Source organism: Eufriesea mexicana, unplaced genomic scaffold (assembly GCF_001483705.2).
Source record: "Eufriesea mexicana isolate 0111107269 unplaced genomic scaffold, ASM148370v2 scaffold3966, whole genome shotgun sequence".
In the NCBI taxonomy this organism is placed as follows: Eukaryota; Metazoa; Arthropoda; class Insecta; order Hymenoptera; family Apidae; genus Eufriesea; species Eufriesea mexicana.
The window spans coordinates 77,581-96,165 of NW_016911967.1; the positions used below are offsets into that span (position 1 = coordinate 77,581).

The 18,585-nt window shown below is 34.7% G+C and overlaps 2 protein-coding genes across 8 annotated transcripts; both read left to right on the forward strand.

The window, feature by feature from the left end:
• Positions 1 to 819: 819 nt before the first annotated feature.
• ort (glycine receptor ora transientless) lies at positions 820 to 12,869 on the forward strand. Of its 7 annotated transcripts, none has more exons than XM_017905576.1 (10): positions 820 to 912; positions 1,118 to 1,464; positions 9,329 to 9,473; positions 9,779 to 9,861; positions 10,003 to 10,146; positions 10,269 to 10,351; positions 10,792 to 10,926; positions 11,261 to 11,361; positions 11,531 to 11,845; positions 12,362 to 12,869. In XM_017905576.1, exons 3-10 carry the CDS (start codon positions 9,384 to 9,386, stop codon positions 12,545 to 12,547), a joined length of 1,137 nt encoding a protein of 378 aa, XP_017761065.1. In that variant the 5' UTR covers positions 820 to 912; positions 1,118 to 1,464; positions 9,329 to 9,383; the 3' UTR covers positions 12,548 to 12,869. The 7 variants fall into 7 exon arrangements, with proteins under 7 accessions (XP_017761065.1, XP_017761071.1, XP_017761066.1 ...); XM_017905578.1 differs by lacking the exons at positions 820 to 912; positions 1,118 to 1,464 and adding exons at positions 5,955 to 6,030; positions 6,242 to 6,322; XM_017905582.1 differs by lacking the exons at positions 820 to 912; positions 1,118 to 1,464 and adding an exon at positions 3,898 to 4,052.
• Positions 12,870 to 16,300: 3,431 nt separating this feature from the next.
• Positions 16,301 to 17,268, forward strand: LOC108551411 (uncharacterized). Its single transcript, XM_017905563.1, has 3 exons — positions 16,301 to 16,456; positions 16,826 to 17,059; positions 17,134 to 17,268. Exons 1-3 carry the CDS (start codon positions 16,304 to 16,306, stop codon positions 17,266 to 17,268), a joined length of 522 nt encoding a protein of 173 aa, XP_017761052.1. The 5' UTR covers positions 16,301 to 16,303.
• The last annotated feature ends 1,317 nt before the right edge of the window (positions 17,269 to 18,585 follow it).

Consider the following 18,585-nt stretch of genomic DNA (forward strand, 5'->3'; position numbering starts at 1 on the left):
AAGAAGAAATGGAAATCAACTGAACAAAATACTGCATAAAATCAACACATCCTAAAAAGAAAAATAGAACAAAAGAGATTACAAAATTTCATAACTTCAATCGTGTATTAGTAGTAAAAGTTCATTCGATTCAAGAGTTATATACTTCTAAAATTCAGTGCCAAACTTACCAGTAATAAAGTTAAAAAGAGAGACGAAAGAGGCAATAACTGGAGTGACAGAAAATTCCAGGATCGAGTGGCAGCGATCGTTCCAGGAGTCCTGTTATCCTCTGCAGCAAGCTGGAATCATCCAGCAGGAGCACCTACGTCGGCAGTTGCACGACAATTGGCAATCGGTCGAAAATAATAGGCAGGCGGGTCGTGGGGGTGGGTTTCGGCCCGGCCGGGGGGATGAAAAACGGCGTGAGGTCAGAAGAAAGAGGAACGGGCGTGCTTATCGTGCATCGTCTCCAGCTGCCTCGAAACGCTCCTCCAACGGCAAGCTAAGCCCGACCGGTGTCCCTCCGCACCCGACCGTACTTCTCGACGTGCCTCGGCCAAGAGTATCTCCGCTGACGTTCGCAAAAACACCACCGCGACGACGTGTGTCATCGTGTACAACCGACCGCAGGATATTCCAACCCGTTTTCCTTAATCTTATTTGACCATGACGTGTGAACGTCGATCGTTTTTGCATCGGTGTTTTATCAATTACTACTTTATCGATCGTTATTGTAACGGCCGTCGTTACGCAGATCACTGTTACATCAATTGTTGCTTCGACAATCGATATCGAATCAATAACTCCTAACCTGAAAAATTGGTTCGATATTGAGAAACGAGTTGAGATATAGTATGTAAATGTACACTTTTGTATATGATTATTTGAAATACAAGGATTCTATACCTTCCTTTAACTTGATTATAAAAGGTAAGTAACTATAATATTGTCAATACTGATGATCCTGTTAAAATAATACTATATTTAACATAAGTTAGTTACAATAACAGACTCGTTAAATATAATTATTGAAACAGTATAACAATAATAATATTTTTGTGGTATACGTACTTACATACATTAATTGAATGGGTTATATGTACTTTTATCTTTCTTATTTAACCTTTGAATACAGTTTCGATTGAAGGAAGTGAGTTTGGCGAGTGAAATATCGCATTTGCCCCTTCTCTCGAAATCGAGTATCGATCGTAAAGTGGAACGATCTTCAGTGAACGCGCGGTAAGACGTCAAACCTAACCAAATTTATCCTCGTTAACGCAAAGACGGTGTTGACCATCAATTAAAGAAGGTGCAAAGGTACTTCATTTATTAATTACAACGCAGTTGATATACTCGAGCAGTGCATAATTAGAAGAAAGAAGTGGTTACGGTCGTCAAAACAGAATGAATTACATAAGAGATCAATACGCCGAGCTGACAACACGATGCTTAACCCATTAAGTACCAGCTATCTATTTATAGGTGAAGACATATTTCATATTTTTGAAGATCGTAGATATTACGACATTCTCGTCCAAGGGGCTACGTTATAATTAGAAATACGTATCAGACATGACGTCAGTTTTATAGTATTTTTCAAAATGTGATATTACAGTAAACGTAAGTAAATACTCATGCATCGACATCCATGATAAACCCTCATTCGAATACATTTCAGAAATCGATGTATATTATTCATTTAATAGATAGTACTTTAGATAATTCAGCAGTAGGTGATTTTATAATTTGGTAAGAATTATTTTCTAATTCCTCATTAAATAAAGTTAGGTAACCTTTGCTTATTTTATTATTATTCTAATTTCTAATTTGAAATATCATTCTAAATTCTAATTTCTAGTATTCTAAAATATTATTCTAATTTTTAATATCCTATTTTGAAATTAGAATATTTTTCTTTTATATTTTCTCTATGTTTCTGTACAAAATAGGGTCCTGGGATCACAATACATTTCTACGCCGATTTTTACAAATTCTTCAAAATAAATGTATTTTATGCAAGGAAAGAAAAAAGAATGTTGGATATTTAACGTTTTAACTGACATTGTAACTCGTTGAGTGACGTCATAGAGTCTTTGACGTAAATGCTTCGTCGCTGGTGATCGAAGAGAAGCTGACAACACTTCGGCCACTTGAGACGAGTTCGATTTTTTAAACGTTCCTACCCGCGCTCTTTCTCGAGTGAGTCAAATATAGATCTTTAAATTCGATAATACGGTGATCTTGTTCCGATAATCGCTTTTTTCTTATCCGGGGACCTTAACCCAGTACGAAAAAAAAGTGTTTAACAGCTTGAGGAAGAATCGTGTTCCAGTGGAAGACGAAACAAAAGTTACCTTTAATGATATGCTAAAATGAGGAAAGAATATACTAGAAGTTTGACAATTTAAGATAAGTTGAAATCTTCGTCTTTATTAATCTTAAAAAAATTTATGAAAATAATATGGCATTCTATTAACAGTACAGTATTCCCTTATACGAATGAAAGATCTTTTTCAGGAAGAATCAGGTGGTTTTATGTTTATATTCACTATTATAGTACTTTCAATGATAGTGATACTTGAGGAAGAAAGGTGCTCACTCACTGTTAACTCATAAAATGTAAAACAACGAAGAAGAAGAAATTTCATAAGTGATCAAATCATCCTCCTTCTCCAAAACTTTCTCAAAAAAGTTCCTCCAGCTAAAAATACCATTTTACGATATGTCTACAATACGCTATACAAGTGTCTTGAACAACCATCCAAGTCTCCAAGTCATCCAAGTATCCCCAAGCGTCGTGCAAAATTTCCAATTCACGTTCGTCGAATCTGTCCGTTGGAGCCGGCAAGACGTGCAAGGCACTAGGATAAAACGACGTCGAAGGAATGGAAAAATGAATCGTATCCAAAGTGGCGCGATAGGCGGGACACTTTTCGCTTCTGGAAATAACGCAGACATCATCGTCGTGTCGGGGGCTCGTGGTAACGAACCATCGAGAGCAGCTTCTTTTTACCTCGACAATCAGGTCATTGGGCCTGCAACACCACTGGGAATAGCAGAATGCCGTGAACCACTCGAACCGCTCCTTCAGCAATCCATTTCTCGGCTCTTTCCTTTCTAACGGCAGCCAGCCGCAGTATCGACGTCAGTACTACGAAAAATGACGTCACGAGACGCATCGAAATATATATCGGATTCTGGCATGTGTCATAGTTGTCATATTATTGCTGTGAATCGACAAGTATCGATAAATATCTATTTTATTCTATCGAAATAAGGGAATTCTTGCAGCGCCTGCGACGAGATGGAGTCGCTCTGGGAACTCTTGTATCTAGCTCCTACTTGTCTACTGAGACTTTCAAGTCATCCATATTTTCTAGCTATAGCAGTGATAATAGTAATGATAATGCATACGCAGAATAGTAATTTATGAAATCGACGTGTATGGTTCATTTACTTTACTTTAGATACAGCATTGGATCATCTTCCTTGAAATTTTCTTTGTGACTGCAAATTATTGTTTTAGGGATGTGAAATAACATTTTTTATTAACTTTATATTAGTTTCTATTAATATTTTTTACTGTTTCTGGTCCCTAAATACATATATTGATTCCAAATTGATTTATCAGGAGAGTTTCAAAGGTTCCTCATTTCCTTCATCAAAGATTGAATTATATTATATTTAATTTTTGTAAAAACATAAAGTTCACTCTAAAAGTCATGGCCAAGCTTTAAAGTCTCTGACAATAGCATTAAATTCAATGAAGATTTACACAAAGATACTCGCATGAAAAAAGAGATAATGGTTTTAACAAGAATTTAATGAAATTTAGTTAGTAAGTAGAAGAAATATTTCGCGAATATGTTTAGAATTTTAGATTTTTCCCGATAATTTTCTTTCTTCAAGGAATCCTTGTGTAGCAATGTCTCCGCCAAAGTGTTGCCATATCCCATCCAGCACTCGACAATTAGAAAGGCATTGTGGAAACGCGCTTTTCAAAGAGACTGGTCGATACTACGACTTAGAATCAGTGAAGGGAAAAGGAATTCGTTCTTATCATTCTCAAGGTAATGTCACGAGGTCAAGGTAAATGTAAATACATTCACCCTGACCAAGTATTATTCGTTAATTACACGATGATGCTAATTTTCTACTTTTTCACGATTTCGTACTTTATACGTATTCTCTATTCAAGTTCCTCTTAAACTGACTAATTTTAGACATTTATTACATGTTTTTAATATTTTAATAAATAACGTTACTTTTCATAGTTATAAAACGGATACTTTTACGATTTACAGTTCTTTAAATAAAGATATATATGTGCATATAAAAATAAAGATAAAATTAAAAATTAAAAATTAATTTCTACTAAAAATAAACATTTTTAATTTCTAGAATGAAAGGTTCGTTGTACGTTAAGAATAAGGGTTGTTAGATTAATTTAGAGGGCTAAAAGTAAGCCCTCAATTTTTTAAAACGGAAGTTTCGTTTTACCCTGTTGAAGATACGGAAATCTATAAAATTCTGCCAAGTGAATTCTTGTAAACGTCATCATGACATGGCTCACGAATCTACGTAAAATATGAAGATGTTAGAGGGAGGTAATGTTATTAATTGTGACGGTACTAATGAGAACGACCACGGCTTCACCCTCACGTGTCACGTGGTAAAGAAGTATCATTTCAAGGTAGAACACTGATTTCGATTATCCTCGACTGCTTCTCTGTTAATGATATTTATCGATATTATTCTTTTAATGAGAATAATTACGTGCAATGATTATTCAATTATAAGCTAAGAAATAGTAATAGCCAATAGACAAGAAATAATAATTTTTAAATTAATTAATATAAAGAATAGAATAGATGTATTTTGAACTTCTTGATAGAAATAATGATGTTAATCATAAAAGGGTGAACATAAAACGATGACTTAGAATTAAGAACAACAATAGCCTTGCTTGAGCCGCCGATGATAATGCAAAATTTCTGGGAATTATTGATAAGGATCAAGGCCACCTTTGATGTCGAGTCATCCCTACAAAGAAGTGTATCATTATACTAAGATACACCGCATGAGTTCGACACTTAATCATCCCCCTCTTCACTTTCTATTTTCTACATACGAGGTCTTGCTTTGACTTCATAATTTATTGATAATTAAGTAACATTTGAATTTAAATATGGGAATAAAAGGGAAATGCATAAACAAAGGAAGAGAGTGAGTATCTTGTAACATTGTTTCTTTCACAAATGATAGAGTGTCGCTGAAAGAGTTTGTGATTTCATTGCCACAATTTTAATCGTAAGAATTCCCTTTTCTTTTTTTCTTTTAAAGGTCTTCTATTATTTTTCATTTCGTGGTTCGTATAAATTTATAATTCCCATTAACGACCAATAGGGACGTCGTTACGGAACTATATATTCCACAGAAAGTGTCGAAAAGGACTCTCTTACCTATTGCCGTCTCTTCTAGGTATTTTTCCTCCACCCCTTTGGACTACGTATCCGCGTGTTCTTGCAGATATATGTAATTTCTGGGAAGTGACTACACACATGTATATGCGCTCGCGCGAGCTTGTGCGTGTATATATACCTTCTCGAAGAGCGGCCACTTCACGATGTACGAGCGGCGCGAACACGTAGCATTCTATTCGCGGCACAATTTTCGAGGATCGATATATCGAGCGGCGTGTCCCGTCGGTCGACGACGATGTCTTCAAATAGCACGGTAGTTAACGTCTCTGAGAGTTACCCTCAAGAAGGGTGGCGACAGCAAGAGGAGAAACTGCAAGATCCTTTCTTTCCACCACGATTCTTCTGCTTTCTCTTCCTCATGCATGACGTTCTTCCTCTGTGCCCTGTCTGCTTCCTTCTCTACCTTTCCCGTCTTTTCATGGTCTCTTGGGTCATTTTTCTGTTCTGTAGATCATCGAGTCTTCGATTTTCGATCACCATGTGGTCCAACTCTGAGAGCTTGAGTAGCTGAGGAATAACGATGGAAGGATCTTTGCTTTAATCCTTTGATATCCGTGAATGAAAAGTATGTTCCTTAATGTCTATAATCAAAAGTCGTTGAAGGAATAATTGATCGATACAAAGAGTTTTTGATTTTGAGTATGCAATAGGTATACGTATATACTATGTTTTACATTGCTAGTAGCTGTGGTATTTGCAAACGAGACGTCTAGCGAACTAATTTTTATCTCGAATCTTTAGACGAGAAATTTCACTTTTTCGTGTCTTTTCATCAGGAAATGGCCGAAATACTAGCGACGCGACGTCGTTTATCCGAAGTTTTGGAAGTGATATCAGGTGTCCTAGTAAAAATAAAGGTGAGATATCTTGGTCCATGATTACTTCTTTAATTACATCAAAAATGAGATAATTATACTAAGTATATTTGATCCTCTTTTTTCATATCCAACGGAGAGATCTTGTTAGAGAATCTTGTTAGAAAATGTAGAAAATAGAAGTGGTTTTGGTTTCTTCTCGTCTTTAAGTTGCTACATCAAAGAAACACAGTCGTGCTTTGATATTCTGTTCTTCACCGCTCGTTTACACCCAACTCCGTGGAGGATTGGAACGAACGGATACGTTTTCATTGTGTCCAATGAATCCTGCTAATGAGTCTCTGGCAATAAAAACAATTTTCTGCTTCATTGATTTCTGTGAACATAGACTAAAAGTCATTGAGTATCAATATAATGCTAAATGAATACGCATAGGGTATTAATTATGTGATTGAATAGAACTACATATATAGGAATTTCTTTGTAGAATCTAGTGCTTAGTGATTAGTGCTTAGTGCTTAAAAATATAGGCACTAATCCAACAGTGTAATGAAAAATTCAATTACCTTTCCAATACTAATTGAAACATAACCAAAGTATATCAGATAATTTGCCCCCTCGAATTCGCCCCCAATTATTTAAAAATGTTAAACACTTCATCTATAACTTCTCTGCAAACTTACAAAAGAAAAAAAGATAGAAAATTTAGGGATACCCCCATCATAATGACAATTTTCGCATACCAACATAGATTAAAACATCGCGTGGTCCTCTCATCTATCCGGGTGTTCTCCACTCGATCGTGCGTTATTCCACCCCTTTTAGCGTTTATCGTCGCAATTAGCGTACAGCGTCGAAGTGTGTTCGAGGCGAGCATCTAGAGCGGAGGATACCACGGACATACCGCATTGGGGTAAATTCGTGTCGTTGGAACCATCGTGACGCTTTACGGTCCCACCAGGGATTACCACCACTTCTTTCTAACACCGGTCCTCGCGCTGGTACATTCTCTCGACCCTTTCCAACCCCTGTCTTCGTTCCCCGTATACGTCACCAAGCACGCGAGAGAGTGAGTTTCCCCTTCCTACCTTTTCTTCATCCCTCTGTATCGAGTTAAGAGGAAGAAGCGGCGGGGTGGCAGCGAAGTATATCGGTGTGTGCATCCGATGCTGCTCGCTGGTCCACCACCTCCATCGCCACCACCACCGCTACCAACGAGCATCCACCTCCACCTCTGCCTCTCTAACCAGCGACGATGAGGATTCTGCAGCTTCGGCAAAGTCGTTTGAAGAAGTCAGTCGACGGTTGCACGTCCTCGCGATTCGGGGAATAACGATCAGGGGGAAGAGAGAAGAGGTATAGGGGCCAGCTGAGAGCCCCTGTCTTCGACGAAGGGCCATCGCACAGTTTCTTTTTTCCCCTTTCTTTTCTCTTTTCGACTTCTCGACGTCTTCTCGTCGTCTTTCGTAAGGAACGCCGCACGTTTCCGCTGTCGCTGTTCCCCGGCAAATCGGTTCCTTCCGCTTCTGCTGCGAGGAAGATGCGCTGAGAAGCGATCGACCAAGGATGTCGATGGACGAGACACATGGAGGCGGCATGGTTTCCGCAATCCTTTCCTCGGTCGTGCTTCTTCTCCTGCTTGGACGCACCGCGGACGCTCAGTAAGATTCTTCTCCGTTTGCCTCTTCCTCTTCCGTCTTCCCGGCCGACCCGACCATCTCGTCGGCCATCTTAACCCAAGTCTCCGCGAGGCCTGATCCTCTCCTTGGATTTATGCTTCTTATGTATCGAGACCCGTGTGAATCTTGATATCTTGTTGACGACGTTTCTTATCAGAGTCATTTGGTCTTATTATTGGCGACCTTATGGTTCTTGGTACTCTTGGTTTATGAGTAGAGAGTAAGGGGGTTTGGAAGGAGAATTTTTGGTCAAGGAAGATTCCTATAGATATGGGATTTTCTGGTGTCAAAATCATGCAATTTGGGATTGTAATTTCTGTAGTTACATTTACTTGCGTTTGCTTCCTTTTTTAGGAGGTAGTTTGTTAGCTCTTGAGAAGGAAGTTTGTACTATCTTCTTGGAGATAGTAATAGTTTTAGAAAGGTTTCCTTTTTTCGTGAGAAAAGTGAGATAAAATTGTACTTTCTGTCCTTTCTTTCTGTTTTCTTGATATATATAAATTTATAATATTCTTTGATGATAGGGTATGTAGAAAATCATAGTGTGAAGTTTTCTCCTAACTATTTCTAGCGGATTTTTTTTCGTTGTATTAAGTTCTCAATTAAAAGTTTAATGACTAATTTTTATACACTTTTCACGTAAAAAATAGTATCGATAGATACATAAAATTAAAGAAAATTTAGTTTAGCTAGTTTCAAAATCGTAAGTGAGGATCCTGAATCGAAGACTTTCGATAAATTCGAAGGTAAAAGTTTGAAATACCAAATGAAATTACAGTGGAATCGGTAAAGTGTGATGTGTAACGTGTGGTAAAACTATTATCTCAAATTTAACAAGAATCTTACATGTAAAAATAATTATTTAATAATATTTGCAATGAAAGAAAGCAGTTGTGGTAATGTAATATTTAAAACATCGCGAACCACACTGTACGTGCTTAAAACAGTCGAAAACATGATCAACAAAGTGCAATAAACGCGAGAGGGTGTCGGAAAACAGCTCCAAATTTTTGTGAAGTTCTCTTGTGGTTTTCTTCTCTGTATGTTTCGTGCACAGTGCATTAACAAACAATGAAATACGTAATAAAACGCGTAATGAAATTCTGCTCTTCTCCCAAACTGTGAAATACTTTATACAAATTTATAAAAGTGAATTAAAAAAGAAAATTGAATTTAGTAGAAATACTTTTTACGTTTCGTTCTTGTTTCGTTACAAAATTCTGGTGTTGATATATTTCGATATAGGAATAATTTTTCATTTATTAATTTGTATTAGTTTGAAATGTCTATGTGATAATTTGTACAAACTACGTGTGCTTCGATTAACGTAGTGTTTGAAGTTTACTGAAGTTGTGACTCGAAATTTCAGGAGGAGCTTGGAGTTCTTCGATCTTCTACCGGAAGACCCCAAGTTGTACGACAAAATGCGACCACCAAAGAAGGATGGACAAGCGACCGTGGTTTATTTCCACGTCACTGTTATGGGTCTTGATTCCATAGATGAGAATTCGATGGTATCGTGCATTGCTTAAATTAAAAGACCTCTTTAATCCATTGAAAATATAACACCGTACTGAATCTGCTTATAGAATTAGCACGAATACAATCTCAAGCTTTGAAAGAAAGATTCCTATAATTTATTGATTTTTATGTTGAACTCGAGTTGAAATGGATTCAGAAAATTTTCTTCAATTGCAAACGTGAAACACGAAGAAAGGTTCCATTGAGACATTTTATTTAGTGTATTACACTATTTTGATTTTAATAAATAATCGAGACTCAGTTTTAAATTGTCCATCTTCGTGATTCATTCTTCCAGACCTATGCAGCTGATATATTCTTCGCTCAAACTTGGAAAGACAACAGGCTACGATTACCAGAAAATATGACATCCGAATATAGGTACTTAAAATTGTGATTATAAATTCTATTAAATATATTCGAATATATCAATAAGATATGGAATTAAATTTGCAAAAACCATATCTCACATTTTTGTTAATTTATAAATTATGTAAAAATCTTTGAACTGTGTTATTTAAGATTACTGGAAGTGGACTGGTTGAAGAATATGTGGCGACCAGATTCGTTCTTTAAGAATGCCAAATCAGTGACTTTTCAAACGATGACTATACCGAATCATTACTTATGGTTGTACAAAGACAAAACTATTTTATACATGGTCAAGTAAGAAACAAAATTCAAAATTCTCTTATGTTCATTCTATGTTCTTTTATCGTAAGATTCAATTACACCGTTGTTAAAATGTTAATTATCACAATATAATAAAATATTGTATCACTTTTCAGATTGACGTTAAAATTGTCCTGTGCCATGAACTTCCTGATCTACCCTCACGACACACAGGAGTGTAAACTACAAATGGAAAGTTGTGAGTAACACGTTCCATACAAATCAGCTTCCGAATATTCACTTTACCCGTAGCAAAATAGTATATTAGCATAATGATTCGTCATTCCTCATTTTCCTCTTACACCTTTTATCCTGTACACTCTAATTCATTCTTTTAACGTTATATTTTTGTCAGTGTTCCAATTTTCCATCCAATTCGCGGCTTATTTTACATACAGTCTCATCTTCAAATCGTCAAAGATCATTCCATTGAAAACGCGGTGTCGCTGATAGAAAAAAAAAAAAGGAGAGATAATACTCCCAAAAGATGTCCAATATTAGCATCAATCGAGTTGAATCGCACGAAAGGAGATCGAAATTGTGTATCATTTCGAAACGGTAGACCCGCATGAATATTCCTTTAGTTTCGCGGACTGAATGCCGTGCGATTTCACAAGGACAATACAACTCGGTCAACAGTGTCGCACACGACGGATGAAATGATCTTCCAGTGGGATCCTGACGTACCACTCGTCGTCGATGAGAACATCGAGCTGCCGCAACTGCAACTGGTTAAAAATTACACAGCCGATTGCACACAGGTCTATTCTACGGGTAAGTGACGCTCCATGTCGACGTCATTTTGTGAAAGAAAGAAAGAAGTCTATTCTCCTTCCTAATTAACAGTTTTAAAAATGGCTCGAAGAGTGGAGAAGGGATGTGAACGAAGATTTGGCTTGGTTTAGGGTTGAATTCATTTTCACGTGAATGGTGTCTCTTGGAAGTTAGATGTCAGTGTTTGACGTACCTTTGCATTAGGTTGTGAATGGTAATAACATTTAGAGACGGTGGAAATTATAGGCTAGTAATTGCTTAAGAAAGATTTACAGTTAAGCGTGGGTAATGGAATTTATGGTTGTGAAATTAACAGAAATTTCTTGGTGTTCAGGTAACTTCACTTGTCTTGAGGTAGTGTTCGTCCTGAAACGTAGACTTGGCTACTACTTGTTTCATACTTACATTCCTACCTGTCTGATTGTTATTATGTCGGTAAGTTTGGGTATAAAATATGATTCAAATTTTAGAAAACCGTTTTGTCAGTGTCGTAAATAAGATAGAGTGTATAGTTGATTTCTCCTAAAAGAGTAAAGTGGAAGAAGGTAATAAAACTCGCCAATCAATCTAATAAAATCGATTGTTCTCGTCTCATCCTGTGCAGTGGGTCTCGTTTTGGATAAAACCGGAAGCGGCGCCAGCCAGAGTGACACTGGGCGTAACTTCCTTGCTGACCCTTTCGACGCAGCATGCGAAGAGTCAAGCGTCATTACCTCCTGTGTCATATCTAAAGGCCGTGGACGCGTTCATGTCAGTTTGCACGGTCTTCGTGTTCATGGCGTTGATGGAGTATTGCCTGGTGAACATCGTTCTCGGTGACTCGGATACTCCTCCGAAACCGGCGCCGCCGCCTGCACCGCCATCTTCCAGCGGCACAGATTCTGCGAAGCTAGATAAAATCTTTGACATCGCTACTAAGGTAACGCCTGGATGAAGATCTGAATGACTCAGACAGCTTCTGTGCCTCGGAGAAAGAGCATGAAAGAAGTTATATATCCCAATACTCATCGAGGAACATTAGATTGAATTCTTTAACCGAATCTGCTGAAATGAATATTTAGATAGATGTAAGTCGATTCAAAGGATTGATTTTGACGTTTGTAGAAGGTATAGCTGACTCTAGTAGTGACTCTAATTTGATTAGATTTCTCGGTTCTCATTTAGAATTTTAAGTTTGCCGGGTGGTTCATTAATAGTTATCATTGAAATACTGGTATTGAAAGTTCTTTTCCTTAATTGAGTCTTCAAAACTAAAGAAGCAAACTGTACGAAAAATCCACGTAATATCTTCGCTAGAAAATTACTGGAAAAAAGGAAAGAATCATCGAGACGAGATACGTCGCATTATCAACCACGCATTCATCTCTCCGAGTCTCCGAGGCACAGAAGCATTGTCTGCACAGCCGCGGTTCAAGTTGTGATCGTTGTCACGCAGGAGAACGCAATGTTGCTATCCGGTCGATCGCAGAAATCGTCAGCCGGTCCACCGCCAGGCCCTACACCTGCACAGAGAGCGCGAATGCGTGCTCTAAACATCGATCGGGTATCCCGAGTCTTCTTCCCTTTCCTATTTGCGGTATTAAACGTAACATACTGGATAATGTTCGCCGAGTACATTTAAGCTGTCGTGGAAATCGATCGCGGCGTGGCTCGAAGAAACGGAAACGTCGATGCTTGGTGAGAAGATACCGGGTGAGAACCGAAGAGACGCTGACTGAAAGAGGACGCGAAGGATGGTTTCTGATCGATAGGGATGCAATGAATTGGATGCATTCCAGAGATAGGAATGAAAGGAATATTTGTTACCGAAGGTCGAAGGTTGATTCATAAATCTTTGATAAGCTCGTTTCTTTCCAGGCTGTTGTTCTAATTAATAGAACGGTGATAGAGATCGAGGGTTCAAAGGTGTATGAGATGGGTGGAGAATCTTGGTGCAATTAAGAAGAGGGTGTTAGGAATGACTGAGGATGTTGGAATGATATTTTCTGAGATAAATAAGATTGTTTTTAAGCGATGAATTAAGTAAATGGTAACTGTAATAGCAGTTAAGAAAATTTCTTTAAATACAGAAGGATTGTTTCATGAATACTTTGACGGATTTGGAAGTAGATATATGATTGATTGGAATTTGTAATTTCTTCATTTGCTATTATGAAATACACTCTCTTTTCTATTGCACCATTATCTTCGACACATTTTGTTTAACAAAGAAACGTGATATGTACTTCGTGCAATAAAATCCACTTCAGCTCGTTGAGCTAAGCTCTACTACACGAAGCCTGTACTTCGAGCACATATTACACGTTCATTTATCGAATCGTAACTCGAAGGAAAGAAAGAGAGACAGGCAGGAAGAAATAGGCGATCATTAGTTGTAATCTTTTAAAACATCGATTAATACACTGTTTTACCCTCTTACGATTATGAACAAACAGTTGACTCTGAACGAGTGCTTGTACTAATATACGGATATATCGAGGAACTCGTGTTCTAATTCGAGCGTGATAAGTGGAGTGTAAAACTGTTTGAAAGCACCGTTTGATCCCTTAACGAGTATTAAAAATCGTTTCGCTATTCAATTGAAAAAAAGAAATATCGAGGTGGCATGTTAAAATACTCGAAGGTCTACTATTAAATCGTTTTAAATTTATAACTATATTACCGTTAAGAGATAACGTGGTTCGTTGTAAGAAACTAACTCATCGATGATAACTATCGCTGAAGTAATTATTCTTAATTGGTAATCGTATACATTGTTAAGGTAAACTTAATTAAACTGACTAGCGAATTAACAGTAAACACGTATCGTTACAAGATCGTTACGAGTAACTTTTTACTTGTAATTTCTCGATCAACGATGATTATCGACGCGTAAGAAGGTCACTCGTAAGATCGTTCTCATAATTTTAGAGATAAATTATTTCCATATCGAATAATTGTTTCGAGAAGGCTTGGTCAACTCACTGTTATATTTTCGTAACTTTCGCTTCCAAGATCGTTTGTAAAATTATTATACCGCTAATTGGGAGAAGGAAAAGAGAAATGAAGTAACCAGAATTATTATTGTTGTTATAAACATTCTAAAACGTGACATATTATCGAAGTGATAAGTAAAATCACGAATAAAGGGGGAACGAGAAATACATAAAACACTGAATAAAATGCAAAGTGAAATGATATTTCTCGAATTTTCATTCGACTTTACGACTCGATTTAAACTTCAGGTATTCAAAATATCAAATCTTTACACAGATCTGATGTGAAGGCTTTCAAGTAATACTTTGCGTCGAATGAAACGCACTTGTACAGTAAATAGATATAGTAAAACACTCGTTTCATTTTAGGAAATTAGTACAAAACTATGTATCTGCGAATCCGGCCGAACTGTCGTATCGTCTACAAGTAAACACGCCATATTTCTTTTCTTCTTACGGTTCTTTGTGCAAGGGGTGCCCAAACACGTTTCCAACTTGTATAAATTTTATTTCTTTTATGTAGCTCGAAAATTTTGAATAATACTTAACTATACTATGGATCATAAGTTTAATTCTTAATTACCACCATTATTATGTATTATTTTTATATATTACACGTTTTAATAAGAACTGTTTCCATGAAGTTCATATTTATGTTATGTACATGCGTATCATAGGAATTAGATTAATCTATGTACAAATAGAATACATGTTTATAGTATGTTTTTTCACGATTTAGTTAGTGACAAACAATTGGAAATTTGGAATTAAGATCATTCTTTCAGTGTTATAGAAATAGCAAGTAAACGGTTGTATCTACAAGTTACAAGTAACTGCCATTTCTCTGCGCGTAGTATAGTACTCCAATCAGATTTAATTAATATTTCAAGCGTTAAAAAGAGATATAACGATAATGCACTAAGAAGTGTACATAAGAAATAAAATTTTAAGTAATGAATTAAAAATGAGGATATTTAAAATAGCATAAAGAACTCCAAAGTTAAGAGTGATTGTGTTAATTACGATAGAAACAATAATTCCTCTCTACACGTCAAATTTCTGTAAAATAATTCTTTAAGAGGTGGTATCGAGCTTATGATCGATAGTCGTGTAAGCATACTGTTAAAATCAACGATACTAGAAATGTCTAAAGTGTATTCATTTACTTAATTAACAAAAAATTCAACTCATAAAAAATTTGAGAAAATGTAAATATAAAAATTATATAAAATAAAAACGAAAATTACCATATAACTGTCACCTTGTAATTATGTGAGTTTAATTACACTATTATTAAGCATGTTCAAATACCATTTTTGTTCATAATTTATTTCTAGTTTCACACATATTAAGTCTCCATGAAATAAATATTAATAACAAACTAATTAACATCAAATTATGTACAAAAATTGTATAAGAATGTTGCCTACAGTTCCAGCTTTGCGACGCAGCTATAAAAGTTCATAAATTAATCACAGAAATTGAGTAATTTGTTAATTTTTCACTACCGTATTGATTTATTAGGATGTATTAGGAACACATAACCAGAGTTAGTAATCGATTCAAATAGACCAATGAGATTCAAGTTACGTTGATTTTCGACTAGAAACTCCGGAAAGTAATAGGAACACAAAATATGTGAGATCATTTAAAACATGTCATATACAAGAACAGAAAACGATTAGAAAAGAGCAGAGATCCTTCGGCAGTAAAAAATTATTAAATTATTCAATTTCTGTGATTAATTTATGAACATTTATATTTAAAATAATATATGCATTCATATGCATTCATATGCATTCATATACATTCATATACATTCATATACATTCATATACAATGACATATATGTAGGTTTATTTTACACTTCGTCCTATGATAATACTTATCCAATGCAGATAATAATTAATGTACGTTTCTTTAACTACTGCTGAGAATTATCATTTCTAATGTTATCGACTTAAGATAGGCGACACTGGTAAATAAAATTACAGTTTTCATACATCTTGAATCGATAATGTTGAAATCGACAGCAAATGATAAGAAGGCTCCAAAACCTCCAAAACGTCTAAAAAAAAATGCAATAAGTCTGTATTTTGTTTGTATTTGTATATCATTTATAATTTCATAGTGAAATTTGATTTCAGTTCGAACCACTAATAATATTACAATTTCATTTTAGATTGAGTCGGTAACACTGAAAGTGATACGAGGATGGTAATAGGAACACGTAGTCCTTAAACTGCGACAAAAATTTACATTGGGTGATCAATCTATTTCCTACATTGTATGTGGTTGCACACAATAGTAATAGCTGGAAAATAACAATCGTGAGTTATCAGTTTATCAGTGTGAAAACATCACTTATTATCATTACAAATTTATTGTGATATAGATTAAAAATGCGTAATATAGAAATAAAGGCAAAAATTAGTGACCCAGATCTTAAAATTTCTCGAATTAGACAATTAACTACAAACAATAGTGTCGTTATAAAACAACATGATGTCTTTTTCAAAGCATCAGATGGAAGATTAAAATTACGTAAATTCGAAGTAAGAAGTCCATTTTGTTTTTATACAAAATTGTTCAAATATTAATGTTTACTCTTACTTTTATATATTGTATTATTATAAAATTGATTTATTAATTAATACTTTTAGTAACAAAGTTGTTTACTTGTTCAACAAGAGTTCAGTAAATAAATGGTTATACAGTTTCTGATCTCTTTGTCCATTCTGTTTTTTCTTATAATATTAATGACCAATTTAACATAAATCTTACATATTTGATCAATATAAAAGAATCGAAATCGACTCATAGCTCTATATTCAGTAATGTAATAAAATATAAAAACTTGATCACTATTATGAGTCTTGACACTCATTAATACTACAATGAGAGTAATATTCTTCTTAATATAGGATGGCACAGGAGAATTAATTTATTACAAAAGATCTGTTTCATTTGGTCCAAAGCTTTGTAACTATGAAAAATTATCTTTGGATGAACATGCGTGTAATAATATTGTAAATATACTAAGTTCATCTAATGGTTGTATAGGTATTGTAAAAAAAACTAGATTATTATACATGATTGGTCAGACTCGTGTACATATAGATGATGTTGAAGGTTTAGGAAATTTTTTGGAATTAGAGGTTTGTAGTGTCATAAAAGATGGATGATAATTCATTTATAGCTGAAAATTAATATACTAGTATTGCTATTTTAGGTAGTCTTGACTGATGAACAAGATATAGAAACTGGGGAGAAGATTGCGCAGGATTTAATGACTAAGTTAGATATAAAAAGCGAAGATTTAATAGCAAATGCTTATATAGACCTACTTAGCGAATCTACTGAATAATTGTAATAAAATGCAGGATTTCTACACGTCTCTTATTATTTTTATGTTTTGTATAACAATTAAAAAGATATACAGGAAATAAATAAATTTTCTCTCATTATATAAAACAAATATATTTTGAGTTTCAAAGAATACAAATTTTTGTTTTAAAACCAATTATACTTTAACATTATATTAATATCATTAAAGTGCTAATAAAACTATTATTTCATTGAAGAACATTATTTGTATATTTAAAAAGTTTCAAGTATTATGCAATTTTCACTAAAATGTTATATTACTTTATTTCAATACGTACCATGATTTTAAAGAATTTTCAAAAAATAGTAATCATATGTATAAATGATTTATTAAGCGTTTGTTTGTATTGTATCGTTAACTACAAAAAGAGATAAATAAGGAAAGATATTATAAGAGAGCAAAAGTAAGAATGAAGAGGCTATGGTGCGCTACTATCGTAATTACGATTCGTTGTAATGATAAGGCTACCCACGCTACTCTTGTTTCCTTTTCGATGATCACATTCGTTTATCACATTTCGCGTGTACGAGTTCTAATTCATTATTAACATTTTCTTTGTAAAGGTTGTTGTACCATTGTTCCAATTTTAATTTAAATACATTGAACGTTATATTGAAACAACATTTTATAAAATTTGGAAATATGATACATTAGACAAGTATATTAAAATAATATTATATATTTTCTGTTGTAGCAACAGTTTAAAGGAAATATATATCTTTTTACACTAATCCTTAAAAAAATTAGGATTAAATCTTTAGAACGTTGTTATCATTTTAGTGTCATTTTCAATTTTACCGACTTAGTGTAGAATAAGATTATTACGTTAGTAGTTGTTAGAATTAAAACTAAACTTAAAAATTATTTTTCATTTATTCATTAGATATATATATAATAATAATTTATATTTTCACATAATATGAAACGTAATTACCCTTCATTTTTTATCGACAGATGGTCAATTGATATTTGAGTTCAGTTGATATGTTAACTATTTGCATTTGTCCATTGCATTTTTTTTTACAATAGAATTGAAAGATATAAGAATATAATTATTTATACGCTTAAGAAATTTTTATTATTATATTACTTAATACAAATATTTTTAGGAATTTCTTTAAGATTGGTCATCGAACTAATGGGTGGTTTACTAGGAGCTGTTTCTTGTTGCTTCGTTGGTTATAAGAAAAGCAAATAAAGAAACTCGTTTAAAAAAAAGAACGCAAGAATAAAGAGGCAATGGTACGCTACTATCATAACCGGGATACGTTATGGTGATAATGACTGCCCACGCTA